Here is a 24,622-nt window from a genome sequence, read left to right as displayed (position 1 = left end):
CGGTGGGCAAAGAACAGTGTAGGGTTCTTCTGCTACTGAAGAGGGATGGGCCAGATTGGAAGAGGAAGTCCCTCAATTATCATAGTCGTATGCAACCCCAGGCAGCCACGTGTGGCAACAGTGCTATGGACGTGTAGGAATGTAACACAGCAGTAATGAACGCATTGCCTTTGAAAGTAAAGAATTAAAAGGCACTGCACGGTTTATTCACTTAAATATTTTGTTTATAATAAAGATTGTTTTGAATTTTAAAAAACCTATGTCAGCGGGCTTCAAGGAGACCCAACAACGGTTACAATCAAACTTCTCACAGGGAAGACGGCTGCAGATCAGGTCGGGCAGCATCTATAGAAAAGAGTGAACAGTTGACGTTTCGGGCCAGACTCTCCATCAGGGCCTCACCGAGAGACGATCACACCCCGTTTCCACGGTAACTGCATGGTCCGACAAATTCAGGTGAACCACGAAGCAGTTGTGGAGATGAAACGTCCTGCTGTCCTAACTTCCTATCAACTCCAGCGCCGTCCGGAGGATGACAGCGGCGCCGCGACACTGCCCCCTGCCGTCCGGGGATGACAGCGGTGCCGCGACACTGCCCCCTGCCGTCCGGAGGATGACAGCGGTGCCGCGACACTGACCCCTGCCGTCCGGAGGATGACAGCGGCGCCACGACACTGCCCCCTGCCGTCCGGGGATGACGGCGGCGCTGCGACACTGCCCCCTGCCGTCCGGAGGATGACGGCGGTGCCGTGACACTGCCCCCTGCCGTCCGGGGGATGACAGCGGTGCCGCGACACTGCCCCCTGCCGTCCGGAGGATGACGGCGGTGCCGTGACACTGCCCCCTGCCGTCCGGGGGATGACGGCGGCGCCGCGACACTGACCCCTGCCGTCCGGAGGATGACAGCGGCGCCACGACACTGCCCCCTGCCGTCCGGAGGTTGACGGCGGCGCTGCGACACTGCCCCCTGCCGTCCGGGGATGACGGCGGTGCCGCGACACTGCCCCCTGCCGTCCGGAGGTTGACGGCGGCGCTGCGACTCTGCACACCTGTCCCGCGGACTCGACGGCAAGCGGGTGACTGGATAAGGCAGCCCTTGACACGGCAACAAATCAGTGGGAGAAATAACTCAAGGAGGAGCAAAGTGAACAGGGTCAGGAATGCCGGTGAGTTTGCTGACTTGCAGCGATGGTTGAGCGTGGATTGAGGGAGAGGGGCCGACACCGGGATACCGGTACACCGGCCGGCGACCTCGGGTGAAGCGAGCCCGCCGTATCCGTGATGGAGAAGGGCCGTAGAAATAGATTCAGGTACCCCCCCCTACCCCCCACAATGGCATTCCTTGTTCGTGTGCACTTCACACTGTAAACAGCATGGAAGTAATAAATATAGCGACCACCGCAAAAATACCGGAATAGTGCAAATCGAGGTAGTGCGCATAGGAATGCTAAAGTGACAATGATGGAAGAGGTCCAGCGACAGAGGCTGTAACCCAGTCAACAGAAGCGTGCTGACTCAATTCCCCCAAGTACCCCGTGTCCTGATGGTCCTCTGCATCCATAGTCGCTATTCTGCGCATTGCCCGTTGCTCCAGTTGACGGTATCTGCAGTCTCCCATGTCTCCTCCTCCTTTTACCACTCTGCATTTCTACCAGTCGTTCCACCTCTTCAGTGTGTTGGCGGTAGTGAAGAGCTGAGGTTACAACCTGATCTCTCTCGAGTGGTTTCCCAAATTCCCGGGCTTGGAAGTCATCTGGTCGGACAGTCAAGACGAGACCACACCGACGGGGAAAACACGCGTTACTGAGCTGAAACAGACCTTCTGGCAAACCAGGAAGTAAGTTATATTTACACTTTATAGAATTTTTCACAAAAAAGCCACCAGTAATCCTTAAAATCTGTTAGAGTGCATTAAACAAAGGCGATATTACTTGAGAAGTTTTAAAAATCTCGGAGTATATTAAAATATTTGATTTTACTTAACAAACCATTAGAAAATATAAAAGTATTTTACATGGCAAAACAGTTTGAAATATCTACCTGTGTTTCTTTCAGCCAGGATATTGGTTTCCCTCCAGTTAAGATGCAACCCATCCCTTTTGTACAGATTGTCTCTCAGTAGAAGAGGTTCAAATGACCTTTTCTCTGTTTGTTCGGTTCACTTAAGTCATTTTAGTTCCTTTTACCTTCTATTCACATCACAAGTAATTTGGTTCCTGCCATATTGAACACCTCTTTCACAAGTATCTCTAAAAGACATTTCTACGTTGGAGTTGGGTTAGTCTTACTGTCTGACAGTTCCAGAGATTAGAGTTTGCTTCTCAGGCACTGTCTGTGCAGAGTTACACATGTTCTTGTAGCCAAAAAGTTCCTTTGGGGGTTCCAGTTTTCTCCCACTTGTTGACAATTTAATAGCATGCGACTACTGTATAATCACCATTCAGTGTGTTCATGGTGTGTAGTCACCATTCAGTGTGTAAATGGTGTGTAGTCACCATTCAGTGTGTTAATGGTGTGTAGTCACCATTCAGTGTGTAAATGGTGTGTAGTCACCATTCAGTGTGTTAATGGTGTGTAGTCACCATTCAGTGTGTTAATGGTGTGTAGTCACCATTCAGTGTGTAAATGGTGTGTAGTCACCATTCAGTGTGTTAATGGTGTGTAGTCACCATTCAGTGTGTTAATGGTGTGTAGTCACCATTCAGTGTGTTAATGGTGTAGTCACCATTCAGTGTGTTAATGGTGTAGTCACCATTCAGTGTGTTAATGGCGTGTAGTCACCATTCAGTGTGTAAATGGTGTGTAGTCACCATTCAGTGTGTTAATGGTGTGTAGTCACCATTCAGTGTGTAAATGGTGTGTAGTCACCATTCAGTGTGTTAATGGTGTGTAGTCACCATTCAGTGTGTAAATGGTGTGTAGTCACCATTCAGTGTGTTAATGGTGTGTAGTCACCATTCAGTGTGTTAATGGTGTGTAGCCACCATTCAGTGTGTTAATGGTGTGTAGCCACCATTCAGTGTGTTCATGGTGTGTAGCCACCATTCAGTGTGTTAATGGTGTGTAGCCACCATTCAGTGTGTTAATGGTGTGTAGTCACCATTCAGTGTGTAAATGGTGTGTAATCACCATTCAGTGTGTTAATGGTGTGTAGTCACCATTCAGTGTGTTAATGGTGTGTAGTCACCATTCAGTGTGTTAATGGTGTGTAGTCACCATTCAGTGTGTTAATGGTGTGTAGCCACCATTCAGTGTGTAAATGGTGTGTAGCCACCATTCAGTGTGTTAATGGTGTGTAGTCACCATTCAGTGTGTAAATGGTGTGTAGTCCCCATTCAGTGTGTAAATGGTGTGTAGTCACCATTCAGTGTGTTAATGGTGTGTAGTCACCATTCAGTGTGTTAATGGTGTGTAGTCACCATTCAGTGTGTAAATGGTGTGAGGGGAAACAAGCTGCAGGGGTTCTGGGAAATAAAGAGGGAAAATGGGACTTATGGGATTGGTCAAAGGGTCTCTTGTGTCATTATAAGAAATATAAATCTATGTAATAAGAAACACAATGGGCTGATATACTGGAGGAATGTTTAGCTGGTGATTTTAATGTGGAGGAGTATGTTATTTTTCATCTTTATCACCCATTCAGTGGATGTTGAGCAGTGGAGGGAATGCACATTACGGCTTTGAGGATCAGGTAGTGTTCAACGTCTATCTCAAGTTCAAGTGTTTTGTCTTTAATACAACAGGTCACTCTATAAAGGAGGCTTGATTTTCCTGCTGCTTGATGCTACCACTTCCTTAAATCTTGACTTCTCACCTAACCATCTTGCAGAAAAAGTCTATAAATGGATTTGGTAAGTTATTTGTACAATTATTGATGGAAATTACTATAAATTACATTGAGTGGTGATGTCAGAACAATAACATTAAAGTAATGCATGGAAGAAATAGAAAATGTATTAGAAATGCCATTTGAAAAGTCAGATGTCTTTTGAATTATTATGGACCAAATGTTTCATGGCTCAAAGGTGGGCAAAATCCTTTATTCTCTCTGTGGAATAAAGGATTTTGTCCATTTTTTGCGTCGTTGAGCTTTGTTCAGGGAACGTTTTAGTGAAAGACCATTTTTGAGCCATGAACCATTCCTGAGACATTGGTAGCATGGTTGTCCTGTGGATAATTGTAGTCATGAATTGGATGTGGAAGGGTGAGTGTGATGTGAACAGAAAACACACCACCCTCTTTGCTCTTGTACTGGAACTTCACGTGCATTGTTCCTTCCCACTGTGCTGCAGTCTGCCCAATCGCATTTAGAGCCTGCTTCCCCCCCACCCCCCGCACTACATTTACAGGCAAGAATAGGAGATTTATCACTAGCTTTTAATTTTCTCCCTGATAATTCATTAATGAAACAGTGGCTTATTGTAAGTTACTGTTCTGTATTCACTCCTTATGATATAACCACTCTTGTGTACTGTCGCTGTACTGTGAAGAAAGAGTTAAATTTGATTCCTCCTTGGTATACGCTAAAATGGCTAACCGCAAGTGGATGCTTGTAAGACAAAATGATGTTAGTCTGGGATGTGATAATGTTTTGAGAAAGTAGTGTGAGTACCAGTTGCCAGTCTTGAACATAGATAGTGGCAAAAAATGTATTTGTCAGGAAAAGTGCAGGGGTAAATGTTTACGCAATTTCTTTGCGCAAGTGGAAGTTTTCTAGGTTAGATTATGACTACTGCTGAGTGAGAGCCCTTTTTCTCACTTTCTGTATTTAATTCTTTGTTTCACTCTAATAAAGCAATTTCTGATTGTCTTTAAAACCCCTACAATGCTGCCTCCTTTGTTTGCGAATACCTCTTGCTGCTGTATCCTAAAATAACAAGGAATGAATTTTAAAATACTTTTGTTACACTTACCTATCGCTTAAGCAGTTTATTGCCTTCCCAATTTCACCAATGACTATCACAATTTTGACTGTATTTGCTGTCTAAATAATCTGGTTTTGTAATTGGCAAGTCCATCTCCGTGCTGCAGAGTAACCACTAAAACTCTGTCACAAAGTTTGGGGCATTCCCTCCTGTTTATAATATCAATTGGGCCATTTCAGTAAAAGTTAGTTGTATATTTGATTGTCGTGAAGTAAAATTGCTTTTAGTGAAATAGAGCAAAAATGTTGTTATGTAAATACTAGATTATTAAATCTAACAGCTGATAAGGGTCAATGTTTTTTTTTACATCGTACTGCTAAGCACAGTTTTGGAAAGATACAAGATTGGGTTAAAACTTTAACCAGCTTGACATGAATTTTCCTTCCCTTCTCATTTACCATCAGTTAAGGTGATTGCTTCTGTACTGTCGGAGTGTTTTGTTGTCACCCACGGACCACATGTTAGAGGAGTCGAGATGTTAATATTCGGGGTTTAATCTTGTACTGAGTAAGGTGGGGACTGTGAGATTATCATTCAGTTGCTCTTCCCTTTGTATAGATGAGATGAGCAAGAATCATGAAGTTTTCATGTCAAAATTGTACATGTTCATTATTTGCTTCTCTGTTTCTTTTGATGTATTAAGGATTTTACAATGTTTGATCCATTATCAGCACTGTGAGCCACCAATTTTGCATATGAGTCATGTTCATAGAACTCAGTAATGGGCCTTCAGCTCAATGTGACCGTGTTGACCATCTATACTAATTTCATTTGCCAGTACTTGGTCTATAGCCTTGTAAGCCTTGGTGATGCAAGAACTCAGTATGATATTTTAGGATTAACTGCCTCCACTATCCAGTCAGTATGTTCCATATTCTAACCATACTGGGTGAAAAATATGTTTCCTCTAAACTTAAGGCTATAGTTTCAGACAACTCTGCTGTGAGGAAATGTTTCTCATTTTCTTCCCTATATACACCCGTGTAATTTTGCATGCTTCATTCATCCCAAGGAAAGCAAACCCAGCCTAGTCCACCCTTGGAACTGAAATCCTGGTGAATCTCTTCTGCATCCTCTCCAATGCAATTACATTCTTCCTATGGTGTGATGACCAGACCTGTACACAGTGCTTCATCTTTGGCCTGACAAATGTATCATAACCTCCTTGCTCTTTTGTTTTCAATTAATGAAGGTAATTGTACCATGTGCCGCCTTCACCTTCTCTATATGTGCTGATATCTACAAGTATCCTTGGATGTTTACACCAAGGTCTATTTGTTCCTCAGTACTCACTGGGGTTTTGCCATTTATTCTGCATGGCCTAGTCTGACCAGCCCTCAAAAATGCATCACACCACACTTACCAAGATTAAATTCCATCTGCCTTTGTTCTGCAACATTTAACCACTCTCATTTATCAAAAACATCACCAATATCGCAAACACAAATCATGCCTGCTACGTTCATATCTAAATCATTAATGTGTATAGCAGTGAGAAAACTGTGTGCTTCACTCGCCAGAAGCTTCCAAACACGCAAAAATCCTGCCTCCTATAATCAATAGGAGACAGTCACATATTTTTTCCAAAAATTGAGTCAAACTGCCCCACCCTCACAACAAAACTATGCTGGCTATGTCTATTTTATCTATCTTTCAATCCTGCTTCTCAGATTACTTTCTAAGATCTTCCCTGTTATTGATAAGTTTTCTGCCTGGTTTATCCCTGCAAGTGGTATAATTGTCATTCAACCAGACAAGAATACACATGAACACAGCCAAATAAAACAGCGTCCCTCCAGGGCCAAGGTGCAAAACACAGTACCAACAGTCATAAACAGCACACAGCACATATAGGATAGCAAGTAAACATAGAGTTGCACAAAAAATATTAATTGGCCCAAGTCACTGAGAAGTATGTCTTGTAAATTGATGGTGGATGGGTGTTATCGGCAAGAACAAGCAGTTTTCAACAGTCCGCAAATGAACGTATGTACACAATCCGGCTTGTCCTTCCACCGACTGAACGTGGGATGGCAGCACGGATGGGAGGGTCCTGCCTCAACTCAACCTGGACCCCTCACTGCACTGCCTTCAGTGTCTCCAGTGCTGAATTGCTACAACAGGCAAGCCCACGGCCTGAGGCCAAGTCTGTGCTACAACTGAGGCCGCACGGCTCGACTCACTGTCTGTCTCACCAATAAACAAAGGAAACAGACTTGCACCATTTTACATTACCAATGTCCAGCAGGGTCTTTGATTGCAAGAGATACATCCAAGACAGTCTTTTCTGTTAGACTACACACTGCCTTTGCGCACTGACCCTGCCTTTCTGTAGCAGGCAGTAACACAGTCAGCGCCAAGTCCACTTGCTTCTGATGGGGTAAACCTGTCATAAGACAGGTCAGGGACGTCTCGGCCTGAAACGCTGACTGCTCTTTTCAACGGATGCTGCTCGACATGCTGAGTTCATCCAGCCTTTTTGTATGTCTTGATTTGACCACAGCATCTGCAGTGTGCTTTGTGTTTACATCTTCCATAAGGTTGTGACCCACTCACACTTGACTACTTGCAAAATTGTGAATAATAAGTATGGAGAAGGACAGATCACCTGAGATGTTGTTTTGGCGATAATGTTAGTGAAACTCTGAGTGTAGGTGTGGAAAAGCTTGCTGGGAAGTAATCCTTTCCATTTTCTTTTTTGTTCCTTTTAGCTGCAAATGAGGGGTCTCCTCCTGACCATCTTTGCTGCCTGTATTGGTGGTACCTTCCAGTCTGGGTTGAACATGACGATCATTAACGCACCAACAACCGTGAGTCCAGAGCTATGGTCAACTTGAAATGATTGGTAGCACTTGCAGAATCAACACTGTACTTTGTTTTAATTCAATGTTGCAGTTTATTCAAATGTTCATCAATGAAACCTGGATCGAGCGTTACGGCAAACCTCTGGAAAGTGGAGTAATCACATTGTTCTGGACTATCATCATAACTGCCTTCTGCGTTGGAGGATTGGTCGGTGCCCTTATTGCTGGACCCATGGCTATAACCTGTGGCAGGTAGGAGCTACAGTAGGAATGTTGGCTTAACTATTACCTATCATTATGTGTTATGAGTGGTAGAAGGACCTTCCCACGGCAAAATGTTGATTTGTGAATGTGGACCAAGAGCCAGGCAAATTTCTAATTCTTCTTCTGTGGCTGGCTTAAGGTTGTTCCAACACCACGCCTTTTCCCTGAGGAAGCCATGGTGCCGATGGAATCTAGGAGTAATGGGAAATGAGGAGGGGAGGGAGTAACAGCACATGGATCAATCAGTACAGCATTGTGGCCATAGATGGAGGGTCTGCTGACCTCTACTATAACCTATAAAGGGTTGCTACTACTGAGTTTCTTTTTTAAACAGGGCTGTATATAAACACAATATTACAGGGAGTGACTGTAATCTCTGTAGGTTTCACTAATTTAGTTTTTTGGCTGTTATTTATGAAGGTTGTACTGTGTGTTCTGTTGATCCATCTTCTGTCATTACATTATTAAAATGAAGCCAACACATTGACATCATGTGATCAACAAAATTGGATGGGAACCAAAACCTCTGTTAAGGTGAACTATGGCAGTCAATGCCTGGTCCAATTTCATGATGATAGATATTTGAACGGAAAATTCACAAGTACTCAAAGTTGGCACAGAATACTTGTGGTGCATAAAGGGGAGGCACGGACAGGTCCAATGTTGGAACAAATGTCTAGAGTTTGGAATGGTGAATGCAGGGATGGAGGAATGGGAAGCCTGCTTACTCTGGAAGGTGGTACAGGTCCATGTAACTTCTTGGTGTTTATTTTTTCATCCTTGGCCTGAGATAGCTGACTAATCACTAGCAGCCTCAATAAAATATCGAGCAACCACTTTGGGCAAGTTAGTTGATTGCTGCTCTTTCCCACACTTGTTAAAACTGGAACTGGGAGAGTTCACAACAGTTTGGATTCAGAAATCCTTTACATCTTACCCAACCCAAAACCAGCTGCTTTTGGGGATTTAAATTGTCCTCAGTGAGTTTGTTGAAGTGGCCTATTTCTCTCTCCCACTGCTAGTTGGCAGCTGAGAATGTTACTTGAGCAAGAAAGAGTGAGCTAATCGAGGTTAGGAAGTTGGGTGACACAGTTCCTCTTACTTCACTCCCCTAGCTTGCACAAGTCTTGTCAAGTATGAAGTTCAACAATGACACCCAGCAATAAGATCTGCCAAGTGTGGGCTGGCATTTATTTGAAAGAGCAGATATAGTGGCCCTGTTTTTACTGCCCCACAATCAGCTCAAGAGTCTTGCCCCAACTTTGGAAACCAATGCTCTGGAGGCCAGTGTGAATGTTTTCACCTTCCATGTCATTTAACAACACTCTAGAAAGTTCAAGACATGTCTGAGCACCAGTGAATTACAGTACAGTTATAGATAATAGACAATAGACAATAGGTGCAGAAGTAGACCATTCGGCCCTTCGAGCCTGCACCGCCATTTTGAGATCATGGCTGATCAATTCCTATCAATACCCGGTTCCTGCCTTGTCCCCATATCCCTTGATTCTCCTATCCATAAGATACCTATCTAGCTATGAATTGTATGAAAACATAATTGCCTGGTGTTGCTAGTGACCATCCTGTATCTGTCAAATTAAAGTTCAGATTGAGCTTAGTTTGTAGGGAAAATATTATTTGTTTGTTTGTCTCTGACTTTTTACTCCATATGTTCGTAATTATTTTCTCTTCTCACACCTTTCACTTTCATGAGCAGTTGTTTATGAAAATCTGTTGTCATTTGGGTATTGAGATTATGCTACCTTCATGGACTTTGAAGGATAGGGTGGTAATATTCCTTCTTTTGCTCCTTCCTTGTCCTCCAGAAAGGTCTTTTGCAGGTAACTGATTGGTAAATGTGACATTTTTTCTGCAATAGGTCACTGATACTGCACGTTCTGAATCTGATCTGAAACCTTCCAGATGGGGTATAACAGGTCAAAGATCATAATACTCCAATTTTCCTTTAATAGTTCATTGAAGCTACACCCCCATTAGATATTAATCTGCTATTTCCATTAACACAATTCCCTTTAAACCTTAAATGATACTCACCTGTTCAGTTCTCTTTAACTCTAACTGATTTTACACAACTTGCTGGATGATGACACGGTTTAATCTACGTACAGATCTCTGGCAGTCCTTTATAAATCAACAGTCATACCTATGACAATATGAATGCTAAATTGTAGTGTTATTGTCACATGTATCGACGTACAGTGAGAAAACTTGTCTTGCATATGCATACTCTTCTTGCCAAACCTGACTTTGTACCATCTGTTTTATCCTTGGTGATTTGCTAGAGATCTGTGAGATGTTCCCTTGTCTCATCTGTGTGAGTAAATTAGTCCATCACCGACTCAAGTGAATATCATCTCTTTTGATGGTTTGGGAAAGACTGTAGATGAATGAAGTACAGAAGGATCTGAGTGTTCCTGTGTATGGATGGTAGGACATTAGCAGACAGGTACAGTAATGGCTTAGGAAGGCAAATGCCATGTTGGCCTTTACTGCAAGAGGGGGTGTATTAGAAACAGAAGTATTGATAATAATTATGCATTGTACTGGTGAGGCCACAACTGATTTGGTGTTATTTAAGAAAGCATTATAGAGACAATGAAAAGGAGATTCATTAGGCTAATTCCTGAGGTGAGAGACTTATCCTGTCACATGGCAAATGAAATTTTCTGCAGAATTTAGGAAAATGGGTGATCTTATTGAAATATTCTAGACCCTTAGCACAACAGGGTAGTAGATGTCATAGTGGGAAAATCTTGAACAAGGGGAGATGGTTACAAGGTTTTAACTCCACAGGAACAACTTCTCACAGAGAATGATGAATCTCTAGAGTTCTCTACTCCTGAGGCTTGTAGAGTCTGGATCACTGGGGATATACTTTTTAAATATTTTAGTGAATTAAGTACTATAGGGAATTGGCATAGATGATTTTGAGCATTAATATTTGAATGGGTTGGGGGATGCTGAGTAGCCTACTTCAGATTGCATTTTCTCACGTACTTGTTATCAAGTATTTTGCTGAAAATTGTTCAGGATTTATTACTATTGTGAAAGGCTGGTGAATGGATTTCTGGCGACATTCTAAGACGCTCGTAAATTGGCGCATGAATTAGGACGGGAGCATTGCTTAGGGAGGAGGGATTAGTTTACTTGGGCATTTGATTACTAATTTAGTTCTGCACTACATTACTGACTGAAGGGCCTGTTACTGGCTGTACTCTTTGTGTTCTATGTTGTTAGCGAGACAAGACTGCCATTCAAAAGAGTAAGCTTGCAGTATGAAGTAACTAGCTCTAAGCAGAACATGTTTGCTGCTATAATCAACATAACGACACTGCCAACACATTTTACTAACTGATTTCCATTTCTCTTCTCTCAGGAGGGACTCGCTGCTACTGAGCAATATTTTTGTGCTCGTTGGTACTTTGCTGATGGGACTGAGCAAGACGGCCAAATCCTTTGAAATGATTTTAATCGGGAGATTTTTTACTGGAATAAGCTCAGGTGGTCACTTTTGCTTTGGGATATTAGGTTTTCATTCACGCATGTTGTAGGCTGGTGTGGCCATGGGAATGGGGTAGGGATTGCTCTCGCACCACAGTTTTCTTACAAGTTATTGAAATCTTACGTTCAATTAAATTTTGTGGTAAGTTAACCAGTTCTTTAATTTGTTCATGTAATTTGGATACACTGCGGTGGCTGATTTTAAAGTTTGATACTCTATCCCATTTGAGAATATCTTCGTAATGGGTGGCGTGGTGTATAACTAGGTGGGTTGAGTGCTGATCTCTGGCACTGTCTGTGTGGAGTTTGCACGTTCTTCCTCTGTCTGTGTGGGTTTCCCCCAAGTGCTCTGGTTCCCTCTCATTTCCCCATTGACATATATAACCATATATATGTTGGTTGGTTAGTTGGACATGTTGGTTAGTTGGCTACTTTGTGTGAAATGGGAAATCGGAGGTTCAGGGAGAGGTTACTGAACATGTAAGAGAGAAGCAAGTGAGTGAATGTGATTGAGAGGGTTGTTCTGAGAGCTGGCATGGACTTGCTGGGACAAATGGCCTCCCTTAATGTTGTAGGGCAATGTGGAAAAAAAACATCTGCTGTTAATTTTATTAAACCTCAGCCACAGTGACCCTTTGCTCTTTTCTGGTCTGCTGTGAGACAATCTACTTCTCCTTGTATGGAATTTCCAGATTTAAAAGTCATCAGGAGCAGTTGACCTGAGGATGAGGAGGATAAGTTGCAGGTTGAAGATATTTGGTTTAACGTGGCATCATATTTGGTGCAGACATCGTGTGCTGTAGTTTTGTATGAACTGTGTAAATTCTGTTGGAATTGTTGTTCACAATCATGATCAATGCCCTCTGAAACTGCTGGAAGTGGGGTTTCTCTGGACATTGGACCGTGATGTGATCTCTTTCCCCTCCATGTGGTTAAATGGATTAACATTAAGACTTTGCGTGAGGAACCATCTTCCCTTACAGCATCAGTAGAGCCAGGGAAAAGCTCCATCAAGGAGGAAGAAAGGTTAAAAGAAGTCCAGATGATTTACAAAAGCTGACACACAAGTTGTAAAGCCAGTGGGTTGTTTATAGGTAGAACATAGCAGTGGAAAATTGTACTTGGGGAAAACTAGAAATAAAAAGTAGATTGAAATATCCAATTCTGTTGGGCTCAGTATCTCTGCCAGAATCAGGTTTAATATCACTGATGTTGTAAAATTTGTTGTTTTAAAATCTGTACCTCATGCAGCTAACATTTGCTTTTATTCTTGAGGTGTGGGACATAATATCATCCCCATGTACCTTGGTGAAAGTGCACCAAAGAAGATACGAGGCATAGTGGCCTTGTCATACGCTCCGTTCACTGCAGCAGGTTTAGTGATTGGACAAGCTTTAGGCCTTAGGTAAGTTCAATTATTTCCTTATTTACAATATAGATAACTGCTCTAGTGTACCTAAATGCTCTTGTCAAAACCTGAATAAAATCTATTGCTCACAATGTAGTTGTAAAGAGAAGTGTAAGACCATAAGCCCCAGGAGCAGAATTAGGCCATCTGGCCCATCGAGTCTGGCCCACCGAGGGCTCCACCATTCAATCATGGCTGATCCTTTTTTTCCCTCTGCTCCTCTGCCCCAGTACACCCAGGAACTAAACATTAAGGTCTGTGCCCAAACTCTGGAATTTGCTCAGGAAACCTTTCCATCTCTCTTTGTGTCTCTATTTCTTTAGGATGTTCCTACTGTGGCAGAGGTTTTGGTTGCCTCATCTGTCACCTTCGTGTGTACTCATTGTCAAACTGTGCTCGATAACAATTTCCGTGAACAGCCCTGAATGTTTGATTATATTTTTTAAAAATGTTATTTAAATGCAGTCATTTGCTAAGTAAGTTAATTGAAAAGATGAAGGCACCAAAAATGAGATCTTCTTACTTTGTATCCCTGCAACATGTGAACTTTTGATTAAGAACTGAGAAAGCTACAGCTACACCCTAAAGTATAAATGTGCAATCTGTCCAACCCCAGAGAATCCTGCTGTGCTATTCATTGTGCTCACTAACAGTTGTGTGGCATTAGATTACAATCCAGTCTTTAATACACTCCCAGATTCCTGTCCTAGGTAGAGTACAGCACAGAAACAGGCCCTTCAGCCCATCTTGGACTGTGCTGAACCATTAATCTCATTTCATTTTTAAATCAATAAAAAATTTTTAAAAAGTATATACAAAGACAAATACAAATTAGAGGAGAAGTTATATCAAATACATATTTCAATAAAAGTACAATAAAAAAGGAGTATACACTGGCAAAATCATATATAGTTAATATTGAGCTAATGTATAAAAGCTCCTCTTAACAGTTCGTGGAAAAAAACCTCAAAATTTCTATTATTGAGAAGGAAATAAAACACTAAACTAACCTAAAACTAAAAAAAGAAGTCTGGGCATTCCATTTGAGGATATAAGTATAAAAAAAAGGGGGGAAATCCTTCCGGTCAAATCTGAAACATCACGGAGATGAAGAAAAAAGATCACTTAAAAAAGTGGGAAAAAAGTAAAAGAGAAGAAAATTTAAATCATATGAAAATATTGAATGAAAGGTCGCCAGGTTTGCTCAAATTTAAAAGATGTAATTTTCTAATTTTCTCCAAGCTTAAACACGACATAATGGAGGAGAGCCAAAAAGCTGAACCATTAATCTGCCTCGTCCCATCAACCTGCACGCAGACCATAGAACTCTAAATCCCCCTCAACCATGAACCCATCCAAATTTCTCTTAAACATTGAAACTGATCCTGCATCCACCACTTGTGCTGGCAGCTCATTCCGCACTCTCGTTACCCTCTGAGTGAAGAAGATCCCTTTCCTGTTCCTGTTAAGCATTTCACCTTTCATCCTTAACCTATCACCTCTAGTTGTAGTTCCAACTAACCTTAGTAGACAAGCCTACTTGCATTTACCCTATCGATACCCTTCATAATTTTGTATACCTCCTATCAAATATCCCCTCAATCTCCTATGCTGTAGGGAATAAAATCCTAAATTATTCAAACTTTCCCTATAACTCAGGTCATCAAGTCCTGGCAACATCCTTGTAAATTTTTTTCCCACATTCTTTCAATCATATTTGCATCTTTCCTGTAGATGAGTGAACAAAATTGCAGACAATACTCCAAATTTGGCCTCGCCTCTTACACAACTTCAATATAACAATCCCATCTTTTGTACTCAATGCTTTGATTTATGAAGGCCGATGTGACAGAAGCATTCTTTATGATCCTATCTACCTGTGACGCCGCTTTCAAGGAAGTACGGACCTGTATTCCCAGATCCCTCTGTTGTACCACACTCCTCAGTGCCCTACTATTCACTGTGTAAGACCTACCTTGGTCGGCCCTCCCAAAGTGCAGCATCTCACACGTGTCAATTAAATCCGTCTGCTATTTTACAGCTGGTGCAGAACCCAGTGCAAGCTTTGTTAGTCTTCCTCACCCTCCAGTACATCCACAATCTTGGCCTCACCTGTAAATTTGCTGCTCCAGTTTACCATATTGTCATCCAGATCATTAATATAAATGACAAATGGCAACAGACCCAGCACCACTGATGTACTCTCTGGTGATCCTTTTCACATGCTGTTACTGTGTTGGTTGGCTGTACTATTTGTATTCTTAAGCAAGTGAAGTCATTTTATAATTATGCTTGCAGTGAGGTATTGGGCAGAGAAGAAACATGGCCCATCCTGCTGTCAGCCTCTGCAGTACCAGCTCTAATCCAGCTCGCCATTCTTCCATGGTGCCCAGAAAGTCCCAGGTACTTGCTGATCGACAGGGAGGACAAGGATATGTGCATGAAAGGTGAGAAATGCTAAGAGAATATACGCCATTATTCTTTGGCTTAGGGATCATGGAGAAAGCTGGAATAGCCAGTGATCAGAGGCATGACTTGTACTATTGTAAAAGAAACTGCTTTCATTTTCTAGTGCAGAAAGCTTTGTCTTGATGGTGAATGGGTCCAGTGGGATCAACCAGCTCTTTGATACCTCATCTGCTGGTCTTCATGTACTCTATGGACTGGTCATTTTACCTATGAGACGATAAGGGCATTTACTGTTGTGACCTCTTTCAGATTTTTGAAGGTTATGGGGGAACTGCAATCAAGGAGGATTTGAGGCCAGCATAGATCAGTTGTGAAGAGAGGGGCAAGTAGCTTATTCCTGCTCCTATTTCTGATATTCTTCTGCAGCTTCACTTGATATTAAGACATATACAGAACCTTGAAAAAGTATTTAGCTCCCACAACTATTTTCACAATTTACTGCCTCATTTTCTAAATTTGAAATATATTGAAGTAGCATTTTCTAAACTAATCTATGATGCATGTGCATCATGTGAAATGGAAAGAACATTTCCAAAACTTGTTAACAATTTACTAAAAGTTAAAACACCCAAAATTGTGAAGTTGATGAAGTATTCATCCCCTTTGTAAATACTGCACTAACTTTCCTCAGGTGCAGTACTGTAACAGTAAATGCCCTTATCAACTCTCCCATTTTGCTGATGGAGAAGACTGAAGGATCCCCTAAATAAATTCACTCTCTCTGTAAGGTCCAATAGGATGGTAGATTTTCAACAGACTAAACCAAACTGAAGACAAAAGCATTCAAGGCAAGTTGGGGAAATGATTATCTGGGAAAGGGTACAAGGCTGCCTCTAAGGCACTGAACATTCTTCGGAGCTCAGTGAAGTCCATCCTGAAATATTGGGAAAAATAGGAAACTACAACCACACTGCCTAGGTCAGGCTGCCCCTTTAAACTTAGTTTCCAGAGTAGTTGAGAGAGTGAGTAGTTTCAAGTTCCTCAGTATACATATCACCGGGGATCTCTCCTGGACTGTACACACCGGCTGTGTGGGGAGAAAAGCACCACAGTGCCTCTTCACCTCAGAAAACTTAAAAGGTTCAGTATGAATCCTCAAATCCTCAGGACTTTCTACAGGGGCACAATTGAGAGCAGCCTGACTGGCTGTGTCACCGCCTGGTACGGGAACTGTACTACCCTCAATCGCTGGACACTGCAGAGAGTGGTGCGGAGAACCCAGTGCATCTGCAGATGTGATCTTTCCTCTATTCAGAACATTTACAGCAGCAGGTACCTAAAAAGGGCCTGGAAGTTCATCGGGGATTCCAGCCTCTCCAAACACAAGCTGGTTCAGCTGCTAGCGTCAGGCAAACTGTACCACAGCATTAAGGCCAGGATCAACAGGGTATGGGACAGCTTCTCTCCCCGGGCCATCAGATTTATCAATACATATTGATCTGATCACATATTAGACTTTACAGACATGTATACAAAACAATCATGTATACAATCTTTGAGTTTGGCCAATATCTTACATTTCCCCTCTTTATTTCTTGTACATTGTGATGGAGATACAACATAAAGATTTTTACTCATTTGGATGTACAATATTAAATAAATAAATAAGAATAGCACTTGTGAGAGAGGTTACTGTGATGCTAACAGTTAATCTGAGTGAACTGCAGAAGTCATTGGCTCCAACTGAAGATGAAGTTCATGGCTCCACAATCTCTGAAACCATGAATGGACAAATCTTGCTGCATCACGTTGTGCAAAGGTACTAGAGAATTATCTAAAGAAACTACTGGCTAATAATAGCTACACAAGGCAGTTCAAAGTTCAAAGTAAAAGTAATAGCAATAAATAATGAACATGAAATAACAATATTACAAAGTCCTTGAATAAGTGTAGCTATCCCCTTTTGTTTAAGAGCCTGATGGTTGAGTGGTAGTAACTGTTCTTGAACCTGGTGGTGCGAGTCCTGAGGCACCTGTACCTTCTACCTGACGGCAGCAGCGGAAACAGAGCACGGCCTGGGTGGGCAGCATTTCATATAGATGTGCTCAATGGTTGTGAGGGCTATACCCTTAAGAACATAAGATATAGGAGCAGAATTAAGCCATTTGATCCATCAAGTCTGCTCTGCTATTCAAATCATGGCTGATCCTTTTCTCCCCTCCTCAGCCCCACTCCTCAGCCGTCTCCCCATAACCTTTGGTGCCATGTCCAATCAAGAACCTATCAATCTCTGCCTTAAATGCACCCAACGACCTGGCCTCCACAGCTACACGTTGCTACAAATTCCACAAATTCACCACCCTCTGGCTGAAGAAATTTCTCCACATCTCTGTTTTGAATGGACGCTCCTCTATCCTGAGGCTGTGCCCGCTTGTCCTAGACTTCCCCAGCATGGGAAACATCCTTTCCACATCTACTGTGTAACCTTACAACATTCGAAAGATTTCAATGAGATTCCCCCTCAACCTTCTAAATTCCAGCGAGTACAGACCCAGAGCTATCAAATGTTCCTCGTATGATAACCCTTATATTTTTGGAATCATCCTTGTGAACCTCCTCTGAACCCTCTCCAATGCCAGCACATCTTTTCTTAGATGAGGAGCCCAAAACTGTTCACAATACTCAAGGTGAGGCCTCACCAGTGGCTTATAAAGCCTCAGCATCACATCCCTGCTCTTGCATTCTAGACCTCTTGAAATGAATGCTAACATTGCATTTGCCTTCCTCACCACCGACTCTACCTGCAAGTTAATCCTTAGGGTGTTTTGAACAAGGACTCCCAAGCCCCTTTGCATCTCAGAGTTGTGGATTTTCTCCCCATTTAGAAAATAGTCTGCACATTTATTTCTACTACCAAGTGCATGACCATGCATTTTCCAACATTGTATTTCATTTGCCTCTTCCTTGCCCATTCTCCTGATCTGTCTACCTGTTTCCTCAACACTGCCTGCTCCTCCACGAATCTTCATATCAGCTGCAAACTTGGCAACTAAGCCATCTTTTTAATCATCTAAATCATTGATATACAGCATAAAAAGAAGTGGTCGCAACACAGACCCTGCAGAACACCACTAGTCACTGGCAGCCAACCAGAAAAGGATGCTTTTATTCCCACTCACTGCCTCCTACCAATCAGCCAATGCTCTAACCATGCTAGTAACTTTCCTGTAATACCAAGGGCTCTTAATTTGGTAAGCAGCCTCATGTATGGCAGCTTGTCAAAAGCCTTCTGAAAGTCCAAATATACAACATCCACTGCATCCCCTTTATTGTACTTGTAATCTCCTCGGAGTTCCAACAAGTTCATCAGGCAAGGCTTTCCCTTAAGCACACCATGCTGACTTTGTCCTATCATGTCCAAGTACTCCTTAACCTCATCTTTAACAATTGACCCCAACATCTTCTCAGTCACTGAGGTCAGGTGAACAGGTCTATAATTTCCTTTCTGCTGCCTCCTTCCTTTCTTGAGTGAAGTGACATTTGCAATTTTCCAATCCTCTGGCACCATGCCAATGATTTTTGAACGAGCATTACTAATGCCTCCACGATCTCTGCCGCTACCTCTTTCAGAAACCTAGGGTGCAGTTCATCTGGTCTGGGTGTCTAATATACCCTTAAGCAACACACACAAAATGCTGGAGGAACTCAGCAGGCCAGGCAGCATCGATGGAATAAAGTACAGTTGACGTTTTGGTGGTGGGATCCTGTTGGAGGGGGTGGAAGTTTCAGAGAATTACGTGCTGGGTGCGGAGGCTGGTGGGGTGGTAGGTGAGGACAAGAAACTGTCCTTGGTAGGGTGGCGATAGGATGGGGTAAGAGTAGATGTGCGTGAAATGGAATCGATGTGGTTAACGGCAGCATTGATGGTGGAGGAAGGGTAGCCCTTTTTGAAAAAGGAGGACATCTCCTTTGTTTAAGAGCAGATGCAGCGGAGACAGGAATTGAGAGAAGGGGATGTTGTTTTTACAAGTGACAGGGTGGGATGAGGTATAGTCCAGGTAGATGTGAGAGTCTATCAGTTTATAACAGACATCGGTGGAAAAACTGTCTCTGGAGATAGCGACAGTGAGATCGAGAAAGGAAAGGGAGGTGTTGGAAACGGACAGGTGAATTTGAGGGATAGGTGGGAGTTGGTACCAGTAGCAGGGTGGGATGAGGTGTAGTCCAGGTAGCTATAACAACTTTCACCTTGCCGCCGTTATTATTTCCCTGGCCTCATTTTCTAGTGGTCCTATGTCCATTCTCATCTCTCTTTTATTTTTTACATACTTGGAAGAAGTTTTTACTATCCACTTTAATATTGGTTGTGAGCACTCTCAAAGGTTGCAAGGGCTTTACCTTTGATGTACTGAGCTGAATCTACTACCATTTGTTGGATTTTCCACTCAAAGACATTGGTGTTCCTATACCAGGTTGTAATGCAGCCAGTCAGCGCACTTTCCACCACACATCTATTGAAGTTTGCTAAGATTTTCGATGCCATGCCAAAGCTCAGCAAACTCCTGAGGAAGTAGAGGCGCTGTTGTACTTTCTTCAAAATAATATTTATATGATGGGCCCAGTACAGGTTCTCTGAAATAGTGACAGCAAGGAAGTTAAAGTTATTGACCCCCTCCACCTCTAATTCTCCAATTGATTACTGGCTCATGGACCTCCTGGTTTCCCTCTGCCATCAGCCCCTTGGTCTCATGCACCACTCAGCCAAATTTTCAACCTCCCTCCTGTATGCTGATTCATCATCCCCTTTGATACAGCCCACAACAGTGGTGTCATCAGCAAATTCATATATGGTGTTGGAACTGTACTTAGCCACACAGTCAAAGGTGTAAAATGAGTAGAACTGGGGCTAAGCACACAGCCTTATGGTGCTCCCGTGCTGATGGAGATTGTGGAGGAGATATTTTTGCTGATCAAAACTGACTGGGGTCTGCAGGTGAGGGAATCCAGGATCCAATTGCTGAAGGGAGTATTGAAGCCTGAGTCTTGGAGTTTACTGATTAGTTTTGACGGGATGATGGTGTTAAATGCCGAGCTGTAATTGATAGAGCATCCTGATGTATGCTTCTTTGCTGTCCACATGTTCCAGGGTTGTGTGAAGAGCCAATGAGATGGCCTCTGCTGTAGACCTGTTCCTTCAGGAGGCCAATTGGAGTGGACCCAAGTCACCATTCAGACAGGAGCTGATGTGCTTCAACACCAGCCTCTCAAAACACTTCATCACTGTGGATGTAAGTGCCACTGGGTGATAGAATTTTAGTCAGGTTACCACGTTCTTCTTGGGCATTGATATGATTGAAGCCTGCTTGAAGCAGGTGGGTACCACACGCTGCTGGAGCGAGAGGTTGAAGATATCTGTGAATACACCAGCCAGATGGTCGGTACAGGTCTTCAGTACTCGGCCAGGTACTCAGTCCAGACTGGATGCTTTCCTTGGACTCACTCTCTTGAAGATACTTCTCTTCAGATACTGAGACCAAAGGATCATCGGGAGACATGGGGGTATGCGATGGATCCTCCGTTTTCTGCTGGTCAAAGCAGGAAGCAAAGCTCTGCTACCCGTGTTGCAAGATTTAGCCTTGTAGGATGTTATGGCGTTCAAACACTGCCACAGCTGTCGAGCATCCCTCATTGATTCCAGTCAGGTCCGGAATCTCTACTTCGCCCAGGAGGTGGCTTTCCGGAGATCATACCTGCACCTTTTGTAGCATTCTTCATCACTAGACTTGATTGCCTCTGATCTGGCTCTCAGCAGGTTCTGGATTTCCTTGTTAACCATATAACAATCATATAACAATCACAGCACGGAAACAGGCCATTCCGGCCCTCCTAGTCCGTGCCGAACTCTTAATCTCACCTAGTCCCACCTACCCGCACTCAGCCCATAACCCTCCACTCCTTTCCTATCCATATACCTATCCAATTTTACCTTAAATGACACAACTGATCTGGCCTCTACTACTTCTACAGGAAGCTCATTCCACACAGCTATCACTCTCTGAGTAAAGAAATACCCCCTCGTGTTTCCCTTAAACTTTTGCCCCCTAACTCTCAAATCATGTCCTCTCGTTTGAATCTCCCCTACTCTCAATGGAAACAGCCTATTCACGTCAACTCTATCTATCCCTCTCAACATTTTAAATACCTCGATCAAATCCCCCCTCAACCTTCTACGCTCCAATGAATAGAGACCTAACTTGTTCAACCTTTCTCTGTAACTTAAGTGCTGAAACCCTGGTAACATCCTAGTAAATCGTCTCTGCACTCTCTCTAATTTATTGATATCTTTCCTATAATTCGGTGACCAGAACTGTACACAATATTCCAAATTTGGCCTTACCAATGCCTTGTACAATTTTAACATTACATCCCAACTTCTGTACTCAATGCTCTGATTTATAAAGGCCAGCGTTCCAAAAGCCTTCTTCACCACCCTATCTACATGAGACTCCACCTTCAGGGAACTATGCACTGTTATTCCTAGATCTCTCTGTTCCACTGCATTCCTCAATGCCCTACCATTTACCCTGTATGTTCTATTTGGATTATTCCTGCCAAAATGTAGAACCTCACACTTCTCAGCATTAAACTCCATCTGCCAACGTTCAGCCCATTCTTCTAACCGGCATAAATCTCCCTGCAAGCTTTGAAAACCCACCTCATTATCCACAACACCTCCTACCTTAGTATCATCAGCATACTTACTAATCCAATTTACCACCCCATCATCCAGATCATTTATGTATATTACAAACAACATTGGGCCCAAAACAGATCCCTGAGGCACCCCGCTAGTCACCGGCCTCCATCCCGATAAACAATTATCCACCACTACTCTCTGGCATCTCCCATCTAGCCACTGTTGAATCCATTTTATTACTCCAGCACTAATACCTAACGACTGAACCTTCTTAACTAACCTTCCATGTGGAACTTTGTCAAAGGCCTTGCTGAAGTCCATATAGACTACATCCACTGCCTTACCCTCGTCAACATTCCTCGTAACTACTTCAAAAAATTCAATAAGGTTTGTCAAACATGACCTTCCACGCACAAATCCATGCTGGCTACTCCTAATCAGATCCTGTCTATCCAGATAATTATAAATACTATCTCTAAGAATACTTTCCATTAATTTACCCACCACTGATGTCAAACTGACAGGTCTATAATTGCCAGGCTTACTTCTAGAACCCTTTTTAAACAATGGAACCACATGAGCAATACGCCAATCCTCCGGCACAATCCCTGTTTCTAATGACATCTGAAAGATCTCCGTCAGAGCTCCTGCTATCTCTACACAAACTTCCCTCAAGGTCCTGGGGAATATCCGGTCAGGACCCGGAGATTTATCCACTTTTAAATTTCTTAAAAGCGCCAGTACTTCCACCTCTTTAATTGTCATAGGTTCCATAACTTCCTTACTTGTTTCCCACACCTTACACCATTCGATATCCTTCTCCTTAGTGAATACCGAAGAGAAGAAATCGTTCAAAATCTCTCCCATCTCCCTCGGCTCCACACATAGCTGACCACCCTGATTCTCTAAGGGACCAATTTTATCCCTCACTATCCTCTTGCTTTTAATATAACTGTAGAAGCCTTTCGGATTTACTTCCACCTTATTTGCCAAACCAAACTCGTAACTTCTTTTAGCTTTTCTAATCTCTTTCTTAAGTTTCCTTTTACATTCTTTATATTCCTCGAGCAATTCCTTTACTCCATGCTGCCTATATCTATTGTAGACATCCCTCTTTTTTCGAACCAAGTTTCTAATATCCCTTGAAAACCATGGCGCTTTCAAACCTTTAATCTTTCCTTTCAACCGAACAGGAACATAAAGATTCTGTACCCTCATAATTTCACCCTTAAATGACCTCCATTTCTCTATTACATCCTTCCCATAAAACAACTTGACCCATTCCACTCTCTCTAAATCCCTGCGCATCTCCTCAAAGTTAGCCTTTCTCCAATCAAAAATCTCAACTCTAGGTCCAGTCCTGTCCTTCTCCATAATTATATTGAAGCTAATGCTATTGTGATCACTGGACCCGAAGTGCTCCCCAACACATACATCTGTCAGCTGACCTATCGCATTCCCTAACAGGAGATCCAACACTGCCCCATCTCTAGTCGGTACTTCTATGTATTGTTGCAAAAAGCTATCCTGCACACATTTCACAAACTCTAAACCATCCAGCCCTTTTACAGAATGAGCTTCCCAATCTATGTGTGGAAAATTAAAATCTCCCACAATCACCACCTTGTGTTTACTACAAATATCTGCTATCTCCTTACACATTTGCTCTTCCAACTCACGCTCCCCATTAGGTGGCCTATAATACACTCCTATCAGTGTTACTACACCTTTCCCATTCCTCAATTCCACCCAAATAGCCTCCCTAGAGGAGCTCTGTAATCTATCCTTCCAAAGCACCGCCATAAGATTTTCTCGGACAAGCAATGCAACACCTCCTCCTCTGGCCCCTCCTACTCTATCACACCTGAAGCAACTAAATCCAGGAATATTTAGTTGCCAATCACACCCTTCCTGCAACCATGTTTCACTAATAGCTACAACATCATAATTCCATGTATCAATCCACACTTTAAGCTCATCCACCTTTCTTACAATGCTCCTAGCATTAAAATAGATACATTTAAGATACTCTCCACCTCCTCCTCTCTTTTCATCCCTAGCAATGCATTCAAATTTATTATCCTTTTCTTTCTTCTCCCCTACAACTTCGGGCTGAGCGCATCCCTCCTCCATCACCTGCCTGTCCTCCCTCACACACGGTCTACTTACTTGCTCTACTGGTGAACTAACCTCCTCTCCCATAGTTTCCTCAAATTGATTTCCGCCCCCCCATCTTACTAGTTTAAAGTCTGCCCCGTAGCCCTAGCAAACCTCCCCGCTAGGATATTGGTCCCCCCAGGATTCAAGTGTAACCCGTCCTTCTTGAACAGGTCACGCCTGCCCCAGAAGAGGTCCCAATGATCCAGAAACTTGAATCCCTGCCCCCTGCTCCAATCCCTCAACCACGCATTCATCCTCCACCTAATTCCATTCCTACTCTCACTGTCGCGTGGTACAGGCAGTAATCCCGAGATTACTACCTTTGCGGTCCTTCTTCTTAACTGCCTTCCTAACTCCCTATACTCTCGTTTCAGGACCTCTTCCCCTTTCCTACCTATGTCATTGGTACCTACATGTACCACGACCTCTGGCT

General features: G+C 42.9%; 1 protein-coding gene across 3 annotated transcripts in view; it reads left to right on the top strand.

The window, feature by feature from the left end:
- Positions 1-1,043: 1,043 nt before the first annotated feature.
- Positions 1,044-24,622, top strand: part of LOC140738244 (solute carrier family 2, facilitated glucose transporter member 11-like) — a 48,198-nt gene continuing 24,619 nt past the window's right edge. For all 3 annotated transcript variants that reach the window (XM_073065392.1, XM_073065393.1, XM_073065391.1), the window contains exons 1-8: positions 1,044-1,166; positions 1,656-1,837; positions 3,744-3,851; positions 7,637-7,735; positions 7,821-7,981; positions 11,391-11,515; positions 12,791-12,920; positions 15,222-15,370. In XM_073065392.1, coding sequence (XP_072921493.1) covers positions 3,843-3,851; positions 7,637-7,735; positions 7,821-7,981; positions 11,391-11,515; positions 12,791-12,920; positions 15,222-15,370 — 673 coding nt within the window. In that variant the 5' untranslated portion in view covers positions 1,044-1,166; positions 1,656-1,837; positions 3,744-3,842. The remainder of the gene's footprint in view (positions 1,167-1,655; positions 1,838-3,743; positions 3,852-7,636; positions 7,736-7,820; positions 7,982-11,390; positions 11,516-12,790; positions 12,921-15,221; positions 15,371-24,622) is intronic.

Source organism: Hemitrygon akajei, chromosome 14, assembly GCF_048418815.1.
Source record: "Hemitrygon akajei chromosome 14, sHemAka1.3, whole genome shotgun sequence".
In the NCBI taxonomy this organism is placed as follows: Eukaryota; Metazoa; Chordata; class Chondrichthyes; order Myliobatiformes; family Dasyatidae; genus Hemitrygon; species Hemitrygon akajei.
The sequence above is the reverse complement of the archived record's forward strand: the minus strand, read 5'-3'. Positions and strand labels throughout refer to the sequence as shown.